The sequence below is a fragment of the Mandrillus leucophaeus genome, unplaced genomic scaffold, assembly GCF_000951045.1.
Source record: "Mandrillus leucophaeus isolate KB7577 unplaced genomic scaffold, Mleu.le_1.0 Scaffold73, whole genome shotgun sequence".
Lineage (NCBI taxonomy): Eukaryota > Metazoa > Chordata > Mammalia > Primates > Cercopithecidae > Mandrillus > Mandrillus leucophaeus.
Genome location: NW_012107919.1, coordinates 5,208,169 through 5,222,098, shown reverse-complemented (window position 1 = coordinate 5,222,098; position 13,930 = coordinate 5,208,169). Strand labels below are relative to the sequence as shown.

General features: G+C 34.8%; 1 protein-coding gene across 1 annotated transcript in view; it reads right to left on the bottom strand.

Moving 5' to 3' along the window:
- Positions 1-13,930, bottom strand: part of LOC105528742 — a 180,858-nt gene that overhangs the window by 63,983 nt on the left and 102,945 nt on the right. The window contains exons 3-4 of the mRNA XM_011965615.1: positions 12,935-13,027; positions 3,000-3,170 (exon numbers count right to left, since the gene is read on the bottom strand). Coding sequence (XP_011821005.1) covers positions 3,000-3,170; positions 12,935-13,027 — 264 coding nt within the window. The remainder of the gene's footprint in view (positions 1-2,999; positions 3,171-12,934; positions 13,028-13,930) is intronic.

The following is a 13,930-nucleotide window of genomic DNA, read 5'->3' as shown; positions in this document are numbered from 1 at the left end:
CCCTATTCAATAAATGGTGCTGCAAGAACTGGCTAACCAAATGAGGAAATTGAAACTGGATCCCTTCCTTACACCTTATACAAAAATTAACTCAGATGGATTAAAGACTTAACTATAAAACCCAAAACTTGGGCGCGGTGGCTCAAGCCTGTAATCCCAGCACTTTGGGAGGCCAAGACGGGTGGATCACGAGGTCAGGAGATCAAGACCATCCTGGCAAACACAGTGAGCCGAGATCGCACCACTGCACTCCAGCCTGGGTAACAGAGTGAGACTCCATCTCAAAAAAAAAAAAAAAAAAAAAAAAAAAATACAAAAAACCCAAAACTATAAAAACCTTAGAAGAAAATCTAGGCAATACCAAGCAGGATACAGGCATGGGCAAAGATTTTTTGATGAAATCACCAAAAGCAATTGCAACAAAAGCAAAAATTGACAAATGGGATCTAATTAATCTAAGGAGCTTCTGCACAGCAAAAGAAACTATCATCAGCACAAACAGACAACCTACAGAATAGGAGAAAATTTTTGCAATCTATCCATCTGACAAAGGTCTAATATCCACAATTTACATGAAACTTAAGCAAATTTGCAAGAAAAAACAACCCCATTAAAAAGTGGACAAAGGATATGAACAGACACTTCTCTACAAAAAGACGTACATGTGGCCAACAAACATATGAAAAAAAGCTCAACATCACTGATCACTGATTGTCAGAGAAATGCAAATCAAAACCACAATGAGATGCCATCTCATGCCAGTCAGAATGGTGATTATTAAAAAGTCAAGAAAAAACAGATGCTGGCAAGGTTGCAAAGAAATAGGAATACTTTTACACTGTTGGTGGGAATGTAAATTAGTTCAACCATTGTGGAAGACAGTGTGGTGATTCCTCAAAGATTTAGAACTGGAAATACCTTTTGATCCAGCATCTCATTACTGGGTATATACCTAAAGGAATATAAATCATTCTGTTATAAAGATACATGCATGTGTATGTTCATTGCAACACTATTTATAATAGCAAAGACATGGAATCAACCCACATGTGCACCAATGATAGACTGGATAAGGAAAATGTGGTACATACACAACATGGATTACTATGCAGCCATGAAAAGGAATGAGATCATGTCCTTTGCAGGCATATGGATGAAGCTGGAAGTCATTATCCTCAGGAAACTAACTGAGGAACAGAAAACCAAACACTGCATATTCTCACTTATAAGTGAGAGCTGAATAATGAGAACACATGGACATAAGGAGAGGAACAACACACACTGGGGCCCATCAGGGGAGGTTGGGTGGGGGGTAGAGCATTAGGGAAAACAGCTAATGCATGCTGGACTTAATACCTAAGTGATGGGATGATAGGTGCAGCAAATCACTATGGCACATGTTTACCTATGTACCAAACCTGCACATCCTGCATCTGTACCCCAGAACTTAAAAAAATAATTAAAAACAAAAGTAAAATGCAAAGAAGGGAGTATGTAGGAGAGAGACAATTCTGATCCTAAAGTTAAGTATTTGCTACCCAGCCCATGTGCTAATATGTATAAGTGATAGAAATTCTTCAGAAATAAGCAGTGAACTTCAGGGAAAAAAAACCACTTTTTTTTCCCCAGGTCACACTGTAGTTCATATCAATCGTTGCTGATACAAATGAGTAGGATGAATGCCATTAAAGCAACTACACTTCCCCCTCCCTTTTTATTTTTTTCTTAGCAATGCATCCTTCTAGAAAACAACCACTCTCCCTCACCTGGTTTTTTCTCTCTTAATCAATAGCAAGTACTTTGCAAAATTGCAGAATGGATTTATAATCAAGTCAAAAACCTGGAAAAGAACAATGCTACTGCACTATAGAAACCCTTGACCTTGATGTCTTGAACATCACTTCCTAAACTCTTAGCTGACTAGCAGACTATGAGAAATAAATTATCATGTTTAACATGAAATTACATTTCCCAAAAAGTCCGTTTTCACATTCTAATGTTCTCACTCAAAATGCACACGGGAATGTCATTAAAAGAAATGTTATAGATAGAAATATAATGTTTCTAATGTTACTTGCAGAATAAAACAATACTAAGAAAGAGGAATTGCAGAGATGAAAGTTGATGAAAATATCATTTCCTTCTAATGTTATCACTTACCCACAAAAATAATCAAAAGGAAATGATGAGTTGAAGTAACCATGATTTCTTAAATGGAAATAGGCCATACTTTGAGTAATTCAAATTTTACTAACTACAATCTCTTGAAATGCAGAATATGAAATTATAGGACAACATTAACTTGACAAACTTAACATGGAATGTCTGCTATGAAAATCAAAAGTATTTAAATTCCCTAAGCTTTTAGTAGCAAAACCACTTCAGCCAGATATGAGTTGTTCTTTATCTCTCACAAAGATGCAATAGCAAAGTAGTCGAGGACATTTAGCGATCTTGTCCTGACAAATAACCAATTCACCTTTTTTCCCAGTATATTCTTAAGTATTGATTTTACCAAGTGAACTCAGACATGTGTCACACTTATCCAATACAGATCCTTTTCCTTGGAAATGTAGTTTGAACATCAATCAGTCACCTGGCCTTTCACCTTCAATTTCTATTGCCACTGTCTGTCAACTATTAAAGCTTGCCCATTTCTCCAAATGTTATTTTTAGAAACTGAAATATACCATGACCATTGTGAAAACTTTGTTTCTTGGAAAAGCGTGCAAATGTTCACATGATTAAATTCCTTCATTACAATTACTTTTCTGAATTGAAAACTAATTAAAGCTTATAAATACACATTTCAAAGACCTCTAGGTATTTTCTGTTAAAATCTATTTCCTGAATAATATTACCACTTGTAATATTACCAGTTTGAGGAAGACAACATTAAAAAATATTCAAGCTAAGTGACATTGTTATAAGTGTCTTCAAATGGAGCAGAAGGCTTCCGCTCTGGCTGAATCCAATGAGAGGCACAGAATGACACCCACCTTGAGCTGCAGGCCTCCTGGGACAAGCGTGTTTGCTGGAAGGCTTTTAATGTGTTGGTAGACATAAGAGGAGAATTGCTCCTGCTCAGCCTGTAATTGGGGGCCAAGTTTAGAGAGATGACCTCTGTTGCTTTTGATAGCTGTCTGCAATTCATCAATCAGCCTGCTCACCTGAAGGGGTTAAATTACAAGAGTTGTTAGCGAGAAGTAATTGTTGATGTCACACCTATTAGATTTTTGAGTACCTAGCTTGATGGGGGGAAAATGACTTCAATACAAGAATTTGAGTACAGATCTATCCTGAAGTAAAAACAATGAAAGAGATACACATTCCTACATCTCCTTTTATTTATGAAAAAAATGCCTAATATTTTCACTTCAGCACTATGGCATAGGTAGCCCTTTACAATTGTTGCATGAAAAATATCTCTGGATATGAAAAGAAACATATACATTTGACAAGTTTGCAAAGGACTTTTAAACTGCTTAACAAAATAAAACCCTCCTAGGACTTTAAATAATCCAATATATGTAACCTACAACCAAATATTTCATTTCACTACATGTATCTTCATTTTTAGAATATTTTATTTTATTATGTGTAACATTTACATTTTCAATATATATATATTAAATTCATTATCATTTTGTTGACCTTTAAAATTAACCTATTATCTTCCTCCCAAATATTCCAATACTTTTTCCCACATTTCATAGATGCAATTTTCTAAAATGTATATAACTTCAAAGACAATGCTCTGTTCTGGAAAATATTTTAAATATATATTAATGTCAAAATAAAACATATAGTTTTTCCAGAAACACCAAAGGCTAAGGATTCTGTAACCTTGATTTTTAAATTTCTAGACTTCTACTCTGTATATTTTAGACAGACATATGAGCCTTACTTGTGGATTATTAATAGCAGTAGTTAACATTTTAACCCATATAGTTTACAAATTAAGAATCATTACCATTCTTTGACTCTTCACTGTTTCATGTAACTTATATTCTCTAGTAGGCTGGATTCTTTCATAAACACTGGTTGATATTATGGTAGTGACCAAAAGAGATGAAGAACAGAAATCTACTTCTTCTGTAATTCTTCAAAGTAACCAAATTAGACCCATTTCGAATTATGAATAAGTTTGAATAGAGCATTGACATTGAAAACGTGGGTTAAAATCCTGGCTTCATCGCTTACTGACTGGGAGACTTTGCACAGGTAATAAAATCGTTCTGTGTAAGTGAAGAATAACACTGGCTTTACATATTGATAATTAAATGAGATGAAAAAATGGAGAGCACACTGTCTAACCTATAGTAAGTGGCCAATGTACTGGTATATTTTTATAGTGTTTCCTGTTTAAAATCTAGGTGTTTTCTGCATATCAAGCTTTAATTTTTTATTTTTTTGGTCTATCTTTTCTATCTCTATCACTATTTCACAGGAGGAAGACAGAAATTCCAAACTATTTGCTGTATAGATCCTACAGCTCATTTCAATGTTCACAGATAAAATGGAAAATCCTTCTAAAAGTATCTTCCCTGTACTTACATCTCATCCACTTCTCTGTCAGCTAAAAATATGGTATTTGCCCCAGCCTATATTCTAATTCTGACATTAAACCCATTGTTTCTATCCCTTCTACAGAGCATTCAGGGAAGTTAGTGACAGCCAGTGTGCACTATTACTCACATGACTTAAATATGTATTATCTACTGTACCTATTTAGTTCAAGTTTATATGTATATCTATTACATATACATTTCAATTACATTTGACTTTTACCAAGACCTTTGCAAGCATTACATGCATAGAAACAAGTTAACTTAAAATGATTCCTATTTTACTTTTGTTTCCCATATCTCTCTTATTTGTCCCAATGTAATAAATTGTCTACTCAATTTAAATAATCCTTTCTTCTAAATAAAGGGTTGGCAAACTTGTTTTTAAAAGGGTCACATAGTAAATAGTTTTGGTTTTGTAGGCCATAAGGTATCCGTCAAAATTATATAACTCTACAGTTGTATTTGGAAAGCAGACACAGACAATATGTAAATGAATGGGCATGGCTGTGTTAAAATAAAACTTTATATACAAAAAAAAAAAAAAGCTGCAGGCTAGATTTGTCTCCAGGACTATATTTTGCAGATCCCTCTTCTAAATATGTAAATGTCCTATCCATTCTTTCATTTCTTTTAAGTAATACTTTGGTTCTAGCCCTCAATCCCCTCATTCCCCTCCCCAGTTTGGATTAACAAAATACCTACTAAGTGGTGTCCCTGTTTCCATCTCTTCCCCTCCATGCCATTAGGCCACCTCCACCAAATTAATCCGCCTTGAAAAGTGTATTAAACCCCCTAGTTGCTCCCTCAGATTCTTGAGCTTGGTACTCAAGATTCTAAGACCTTTTCTAATCTGATCCCCACTTGGTTTTATGGCTCATATTCCCATCAGACCCCTCTCCTCTAACCAAATGTCTCTTCTCACTGTCCCCTTGCACACATATACACACATCCCTTCCATTTCTGAAGTATCATAAGTTAGATAATGTTTAACCCAACACTCTGATCTCACAAATGAGGAAATTCCATCCCAGAAAAGTTAATTTGCCGAGGATACTCAGATAATTAATACTGGCACTGAAATTAAAGTGTATGTCCCTGGATGCCTAGGCCATAGTTTTATAACTCATTCTTCTTTTATATCCAAGTCCACTCATCAGAAACCCCACTTCCTCTGGCAGACCTTCCAGCACTTAGTACCTGGATATTACCATCTGGCACTCAATCAAAGTCAGCTGTTTATTGTTCATTCTTTACTAATAATTCTATTAGTATTTTATGTGACATACATGTGACATCAGAATTCCTATGTGATTTGCTTTGGCCAGTGAAATATGAACAGAAGTAATATATGCCACTTCTTAGCAGAAGTTTTAAGAACCATTGTGCAATTCTACCATCACTCTCTTCCCCCTGCCCACCCCACCCCATGGAAACAGTAATGTCCCAATAGGAACTGCTCCTTCAAGCCGTATCCCAGACTGAGAAAGACATACTGGTGAGAGCCACAAACAACCTGTAGCCAACATGTAAGGTGAGCAAAAAATGAATACTTGTTTTAAGTCACTCAGCTATTGGGCCCCTTGACTTATGCAGCACAATCTACCAAAAGCTGATAAACACATTGCATTCTGCTAAATCTCTACAGTCTTATATAACTTATATAGTAGGTTACTAAGAGTCAGCCCTTAACTGTAAATTCAAATGAGAGTCTATAGAAATTTCTATTATCTATTCATAAGGAAGCCCCTCATACCAGTGGAATTTGGATAAAACTTTGGATATCATGGGAATGGAAGGCAGAGACAATACAGGGAGGTCAGGAGGAATCCTAAAGGAAACAGAAAAAGAAAATGAGATAAAGAAAACAAAATTAATGAAAAGAAGAAAAGAAAAGGAGGGAAGAAATTAAAAGGAGAAGGTGATTGGGGAAAATGAGAAGGGAAGAAAGAGAAAGAAGATGTGAAAAAGAAAAGAATATTATTTATAGGCTATAAAATCCAGTGACAGGTTTCTCTCATTATCCTTCTTTTACTACTTTTTGGAATGAATTTCCATGCTTTCCATAGTACTGCTAATCCTACAAGAAAGTTGTGACATTTAAAATATGAAAATGATAGATGATCCAATATTAGTCTATGCTTTCAGCCTCATCTTCACCATTAGATCATACTACTCTCTAGCAGTATTATCCTAAAAAAGCGATGGATAATAGTGTATAACATCCTTGAAGCTAAAGACCAATACTGGACAAGGTGGCTTGCATTTATGGTTATCTGATGAAATTAAAATCCAAGAACCTAAATAGAAATAGAAACCTAAAATCCAAAAGCCCTAAATAGAAGGACTCCATTTCCGAAAAATACTGGTCCTCTCTGCACCCATCTCCAGCATCATGTGATTTGGGAAGATATAATGTTATGCAGTCTTTAAAGTCTACTAAGTATCATGCATTGTTTTTCACTACTCAATTGTAATGTTCTCTATAATTTCATGTACTGCACCTTGTGCTATAGCAAGTCACCAAAAAAAAAAAAATAAAAATAAAAAATAAAAAAATAAAAAAATAAAAAAAAACCAAAGGGAGGAAACTCAGACTTTGATTTGAGGGCATTTTTATACATGACTGGTTTTACTGTCACAATCTATAGCCTTTCACTGATAGGGGATTTCATGTGACATCAAAAATCAACCAACCATACAATTGATGATGTCATTTGCACTCTAAAGGGCTATTGGCTAAAGTCTTAAAAGTTTCATCTGGGATAGATTTTTGGTTGCTTCAAAAACCTTCTCTACTATTTTTATTGGATCCAGGATAATCTGTTAACATATGTGAAACAAAATTACACCAATTATCACCTGATTTTAAAAAATAACTTAAAACTCTCAAGGTATCTGGAAAAGATTAACATATCTTAAACACAGGAGAAAATACATCAAGAATCCTGCCACTGACATTTTGATAATGTTTCCATTCAGTTTTACTCAAACTTTATGTTACTTTACATATTCATAAGGTCTTTTATCCCCAAAGTGTTACGTTTTGTTCTCAGTTATTATGATAACATGTCATCCTAAAAGACAACTCTACACATGAAATAACTCATACACTAAAATCAGGTAGGTAATATAATACTCCTGAATTATTTTACATAATATAATTTTTTCTCCAAATCACAGATATTGCTAAAAGGGAAAAAATGTTCTTTAAAATGCTTCATCATGAATCTTTTTTTTCTGAAATCCTTTTTTCTCCCTCTACAAAGGCAATGTGAATAGGGGTAAAAGAAGACAAAACTTGACCTTTTGTGATCCCAGCATTAATGGGTCTGTTCATAATTCAATCTATGTGTGTGTGGGGGCATCCATGTGGAAACATAGAGGCCTGAGAGACATAAAGCCTTTCCCTTTAAACATTATCTGACCCTATCAGTCCCATTCACAAAAGAAGGCTTACGTATGCATATGCTGAAAAAATGCACCATCTCATTGTGCAGCAGAAAGCCTACACATTCGACTCTTCATTCTCCGTGGAAATGCAGCACGGAAGTGATACTTGTACAGAATTTGGGAGAGTGACAAATAAGCAGAAGGTAGCAAAAAAATATTGAATATTCTGGTGAGAAAACAAACCCAAACTTCTAAAAGAATACAAATGTGCACATGTCTATAAACATACAGACAGGTTTTTGCATAACATGTAGGGCAGTTTGATCATGTTTGTATGGTGCATGCATGCAACCTTTGAATTCAATTCAATTCTCAAGATGATTTATAGTCAGAGCAAAGTGTTATTCTGTTTATAATCAGGCTTCAAAAGCAGACATGTTAAAGCTGTGCATTTCTGAGCCATACATTGTGAACACTGTACATTGGCTATTATTAATGACTCTTTGAGGAGCTCCTGGTTTTTCTAGTGATGAGTTCAGCTGTCAGCCTGAATTCTGTGTGGGCTTGAATCCACCCATGTTATTAAGGAGAACTCCAGAGCACTTTGCACAGAACTGTCACTTGAAATCAGCACAAAGAGTGGCGGCCTCTATACTAGGAACGTCATCTAGGCATGTAACACATGGAATGGTCTCAAAGCCAGGTCAGCACTTCAATTTAAGATCAAGAAACTTTCTAATTAACAACATATTTAAGCTGAACCAGAAAGGAGGCAGGGAAATAAAATTAGTATTTTAAACTGCTTAAAATCTCTTCTTGGTTTCAGGGTCAATAATACAATGTTTTAAGGGGTAAGAAGGAAACATAACCCTGATTTGTTGAATGAAGATTGGAAAAGACATGGGAGCCTGAGAGCAAAGTGAACTATGTCTTTATTTGGAAGTTGAGCTGGCGTAACTAACCAGGAAATCTGAAGTACGTAGCACCTCTTATTGCCAGCACTTCAAATACTACCAAATTTTTGTGGATTTTTCTCTTTTTTTTTGACCCAGAGTCTCACTCTGTCACCCAGGCTGGAGTACAGTGGCATGGACTCGGCTCACTGCAACCTCTGTCTCCCGGGTTCAAGCGATTCTCCTGCCTCAGCCTCCCAAGTAGCTGGGATTACAGGCATGCACAACCATGCCCAGCTAATTTTTTGTATTTTTAGTAAAGATGGGTTTCACCATGTTGGCCAGGCTGGTCTCAAACCCCTGGTCTCAAGTGATCTGCCCGCCTTAGCCTCCCAAAGTGCTGGGACTACAGGCGTGAGCCACCACACCTGGCCCAAATACTACCACATTTTTAATAGTTTCCTAGAACCCTTCTGAGATGGGAAACATTTTGGAGGTAGATCTAACCTATTTTCAGCCAGAGGTCCTTTATGTGCTGCTTTTAGGCCTATACAACAATCTAACATCCCCATTCACTCATGGGAGAAGGAACAATTGAAAATAGACAACTTCAATGTCTTCATAACTCTTCTGGCAATGGGGTTATGGTGATAGCTACAAGGATGATGTCTACTATACCTATGGGGACAGCTATGACACTGTGTCTCATAGACCTCTAACTACAGGAGCATAAGTGACCATGGGTCCCATCTATGGTGCTCTGAAATCCATCCCCAGGTTAGCACCAATGCCTGAGGATATTAAAGCGGGTCTATCCCTGAGAGTCACAGGACTCCTCTGATGGCCAAGTTTGGCTCAAAAATCCACCAACAGTTTTGCCAAACCTTTAGACTTCACAGTGGTCCAGGATGTTTCTACCCAACCTTCCTTTCCTCCCTCATTTGGGGTCAGGCCTGCATTTCAGTCTGACAGATTTCTCAGCCTTATCCAGTGCTCTCTCCATTTTCTCTCATAGGCATTTCTTCTAATAACATTCTACACATTTAATGTCATTTTGGTACCTACACGATACAGAACCTGGAATAATGCACTTTTATACTGATAATAAGAAGTCATATGCAAATTTCCAAAAAGCTTAATGTGGCGGGGCACAGTGGCTCACCTCTGTAATTCCAGCACTTTGGGAAGCCAAAGGGAGGAGATCACTTGAGGCCAGGAGTTCAAGACCAGCCTGGGCAACATAGCAAGACTCTATCTCTACAAAAACTTTTTAAAATGAGCTGGGCATGGTGGTATATGCCTAAAGTCCCAGTTACTCAGGAGGCTGACGTAAGAGGATCACTTGAGCCCAGGAGTTCAAGGCTGCAGTGAGCTATGATCACACTGCTGCATTCCAGTCTAGGTAACAGAGAGCGAGCCTATCTCTAAAATTAAAAAATTTAAAAAAAATTTTAAAAAGCTTAATGTACTTTAACATACATCATCACCTCAAAGTGGTTTTATGATGCATACATTACTGTTACTCCCAAATTTCATGTGGAAAAATTATGTGAAATAAAACAAGATTTTAAGATAAAACTGTAGGCAGCAGAAGATCTAAATCTCAGATTTTATGATATTTAATTTGGGGTTTGAGAATTGTCCAGGAATGTATTTGTATAAAAATCATAGGGAAAATATTGAAGTAATTTCACCACCAAATTTTTCCTTTCTCTTTTCCATCAGGATTTCCTTTCTCTGTATGTTGATTAGACTTGATGTTTTAGCCCTAAATTTTTAGATTTTTTCTAATCACAAGTTTTTTAAGCTATTCGATAGTCTAACTTCCTCATCCACTCATGGGGTAAGAAACAACTGAAAATAGTGTCATTTTAAATGCCTTGATAACTCACCTGGCAAGAGAGCTATGTTAGTGGTAACAAGGACTTTTCTAAAAAGAGTCTTTTAGATTTTTTCTAACAAAAAGTTAGAACTTACACATCCAGATTAATATAATCACTTTCCAAGTAAGCACACAGAAATTATCTTCAGAGACTATGGAATATATTTAGAAAGTGTCATATGAACACACACACACAAACATACACATACATGAATATGTATTCTCCTCGCTGTGTATTTGATACTTGAAGTAAACAAAAGGCTTTTTGAGCCAGAGCTGAAAAAGCAAATATATGACTAAATAAGGTATTGTGTAAGAACACCAATATATATAGTGCTAAAAAAAATAAAGATGACAATAACAAAGAAGAAACACCAAATAAACATAATTGCCATTAGATTTTCCAGAAAAGATAATTTTCATTTCCAATGTTGCTAACAAGGTAAGATTAAAAATTACATATTTGCTATGCTGATCATTTTCCAAGGCCACTTCAAGTTTTCAGTCCATTGAAATTATAATTTTGCATAAAATATCAAAAGGCAAAATAATTACAATGTTTAAAAGGAAGAAAATACTTAATCTGTTATTCTTTTACAATATTTTCTATTTAATCTCTAATAATAATTGATATTGCTATAGATATTATTTTAATTATACTAATTAATCTAGAGAGACTTCTTTGCATTTCCCAAAGTTTCCAAGATACATGGTAGATTCATTTTTAACTTACTATGAAAATGTAATTAAATTCTCCAATTCTGGTAAAACATTTTTCAAACACAGAGAATGATGTTTTTTCAAATTTATAATTAACAACCTAGTCTTGTAACTTGTTAATATTTAGGAGAATGAGTCAGAACTATAATTTAAATCTGTGTTATTGCTATTTATTACATTTTAGAAATGGTTTAACTTTAATTTTCCTTATGAAATATTATCTACTGAGATGGATAATCAATTTTTACAATATAGTCTTTAATACTAGACAAGTATGTCCCAAATACTAATATGGTCTCTAATGTAAGAATAGAATTTACACAGAAAAATTTGGTGCATGCTATTTGTTCATCTATTACAAAACACATGGCTAGTAAGGAAGATGCAATCATAATGACAAGAAATATCAAAACCCTGAAGCTTGAATGCATTTCTTTACCAAAATATCAAAAAAGAAATATATGAGAAGTTTATTTTTAAAATATTCACATTATCTTATTTCTGAAGTTACTTTGGATTTCTACTGACAGAAGTACATGGAAATTAGAAAAATCACTTTCTTTCCTTAGAAAGATTAAATGCCTTTGCATTCCAGGAAACGACATGAAAATCATTTTCCGCTTTTGTCTAACACCAATTTTGTATTATTTCATTTATGGAATATGCTGTCAACTTCACAGCATGAGCTTTGAAGAGAAGAAGGTTTGCTTTAATAATAATATTGTTCTTCATTACAATATTGCCTACAGAATCTTCTGATTAGCTCACTTAGGCTTAACATTTGTAAACTATAGTTTTCCCTTGACAAAATATAACTTTGTTGGTATTTCTAAATTTCAGAACAATAACTCTATTCTTAGAAAACCAGATATAACAGCAAGATTTAGTATTTATCAAAAATTCAAAAAATGTTTTAATGTTTTTCCTATGTTAGTAGGTTTTATAACTTCCAATTTCAAGTTGCATGTAACAATTTACCAATTTAGGAAACTTATGAGAAAATATTCATGAGACTTTTTTCAGAAAATTATACTTTGTTTTATTCTTTTAAGCATGCAATTATTTTTCATGCTGTCTATACCAAAGTAAAATTTATCTTAATTTTAAAATTAGTGTTCATTGCAGGTTTTTTGGTTTTTTGGTTGGTTGTTTGTTTTTTGAGACGGAGTCTCACTGTGTTGCCCAGGCTGGAGTGCAGTGGCGCAATCTCGGCTCACTGCAACCTCTGCCTCCCGGGTTCAAGCGATTCTCCTGCCTCAGCCTCCAGAGTAGCTGGGATTACAGGTGCGTGCCACAATGTCCGGCTAATTTTTGTATTTTTAGTAGAGACAGGGTCTCACCATGTTGGTTAGGCTAGTCTCAAACTCCTGACCTCGTGATCCGCCCGCCTTGGCCTCCCAAAGTGTGGGGATTACAGGTGTAAGCCATTGCGCATGACCCTCACTGCAGTTTTAAAATATAGAAAGTTATTTCCTTACTTCTTCCTGTTCCTTATGGTGTTCCTTTGCTGTCATTGAAAGAATGACTTTTTCTGTAATTTCTTCCTTCTGTTCATTCATGGCCAGGTTCAGCTAGAAAAAATAAATAAACAGCATGAAAGCAGGTATCTATTGGCTCATAATAGCGACATTTATTCAAACAGCTAGTTAAGCATAATCATGAATGCAATTCGATATTAATTTTGCTGATACTTACATAAAAAACTGTAAATTTCATTTTATATCTAAAACATTTAACAAACTGAATCTTTTGCTTTCAATCTTTTATTGTATTGAGGATTACTAAAGATGACTTAGGGCAAGAGTGTCCTTAACTGCAGATATTAGACACTGATGAGTACTTTTTTAAAGCATTTCATTAAAATGAACACAACTTTTTTTAAAAAAAATTAGGTTGATATTTCTATTAAAACCTTTCATTATGAGTAGGGAGTAAATTGTTTGCTGTTATGTCGGGATAAGAAGTCAATGACATAAACCAAAAGTGTCAGTTCAACAGTCTAGAATGGTGCTAAATCATTTATGATATTTCATCACAAAGCATCATGCATCTAAATACATAAACAGTTACCTCAAACCTGCTCCATTTACAAAGCTAGATAAAGGTCTTCCACTACTGCTGCTAACCCATGTGTTATAAAAAATGAATGTGGCCCATTCTGTATTTCTTTATAAGTAGTCCTTATAGAAACAAATGCTGTTTTCATACAAAACATGAAATTGTTATGTTTTTTAATGAAATTCTTATTTTCAAACAAAAATGATGTTAAACTCCCAAAATAATATTTGCTCAACAGACTGACATTAATAGAGAATAAGAGCCTAATACAGAACCCTCTGAATTGGAATATTTAATAATGCTTTAGCAACGGACTTGCCATACCATATTTCCTTATTGAGGATTGGAGTGAAAATGAATAACAACTATGTGTTTACATTTTGTTTTGTTAGTGTTGTTGTTTTAAGTAAGCTTTC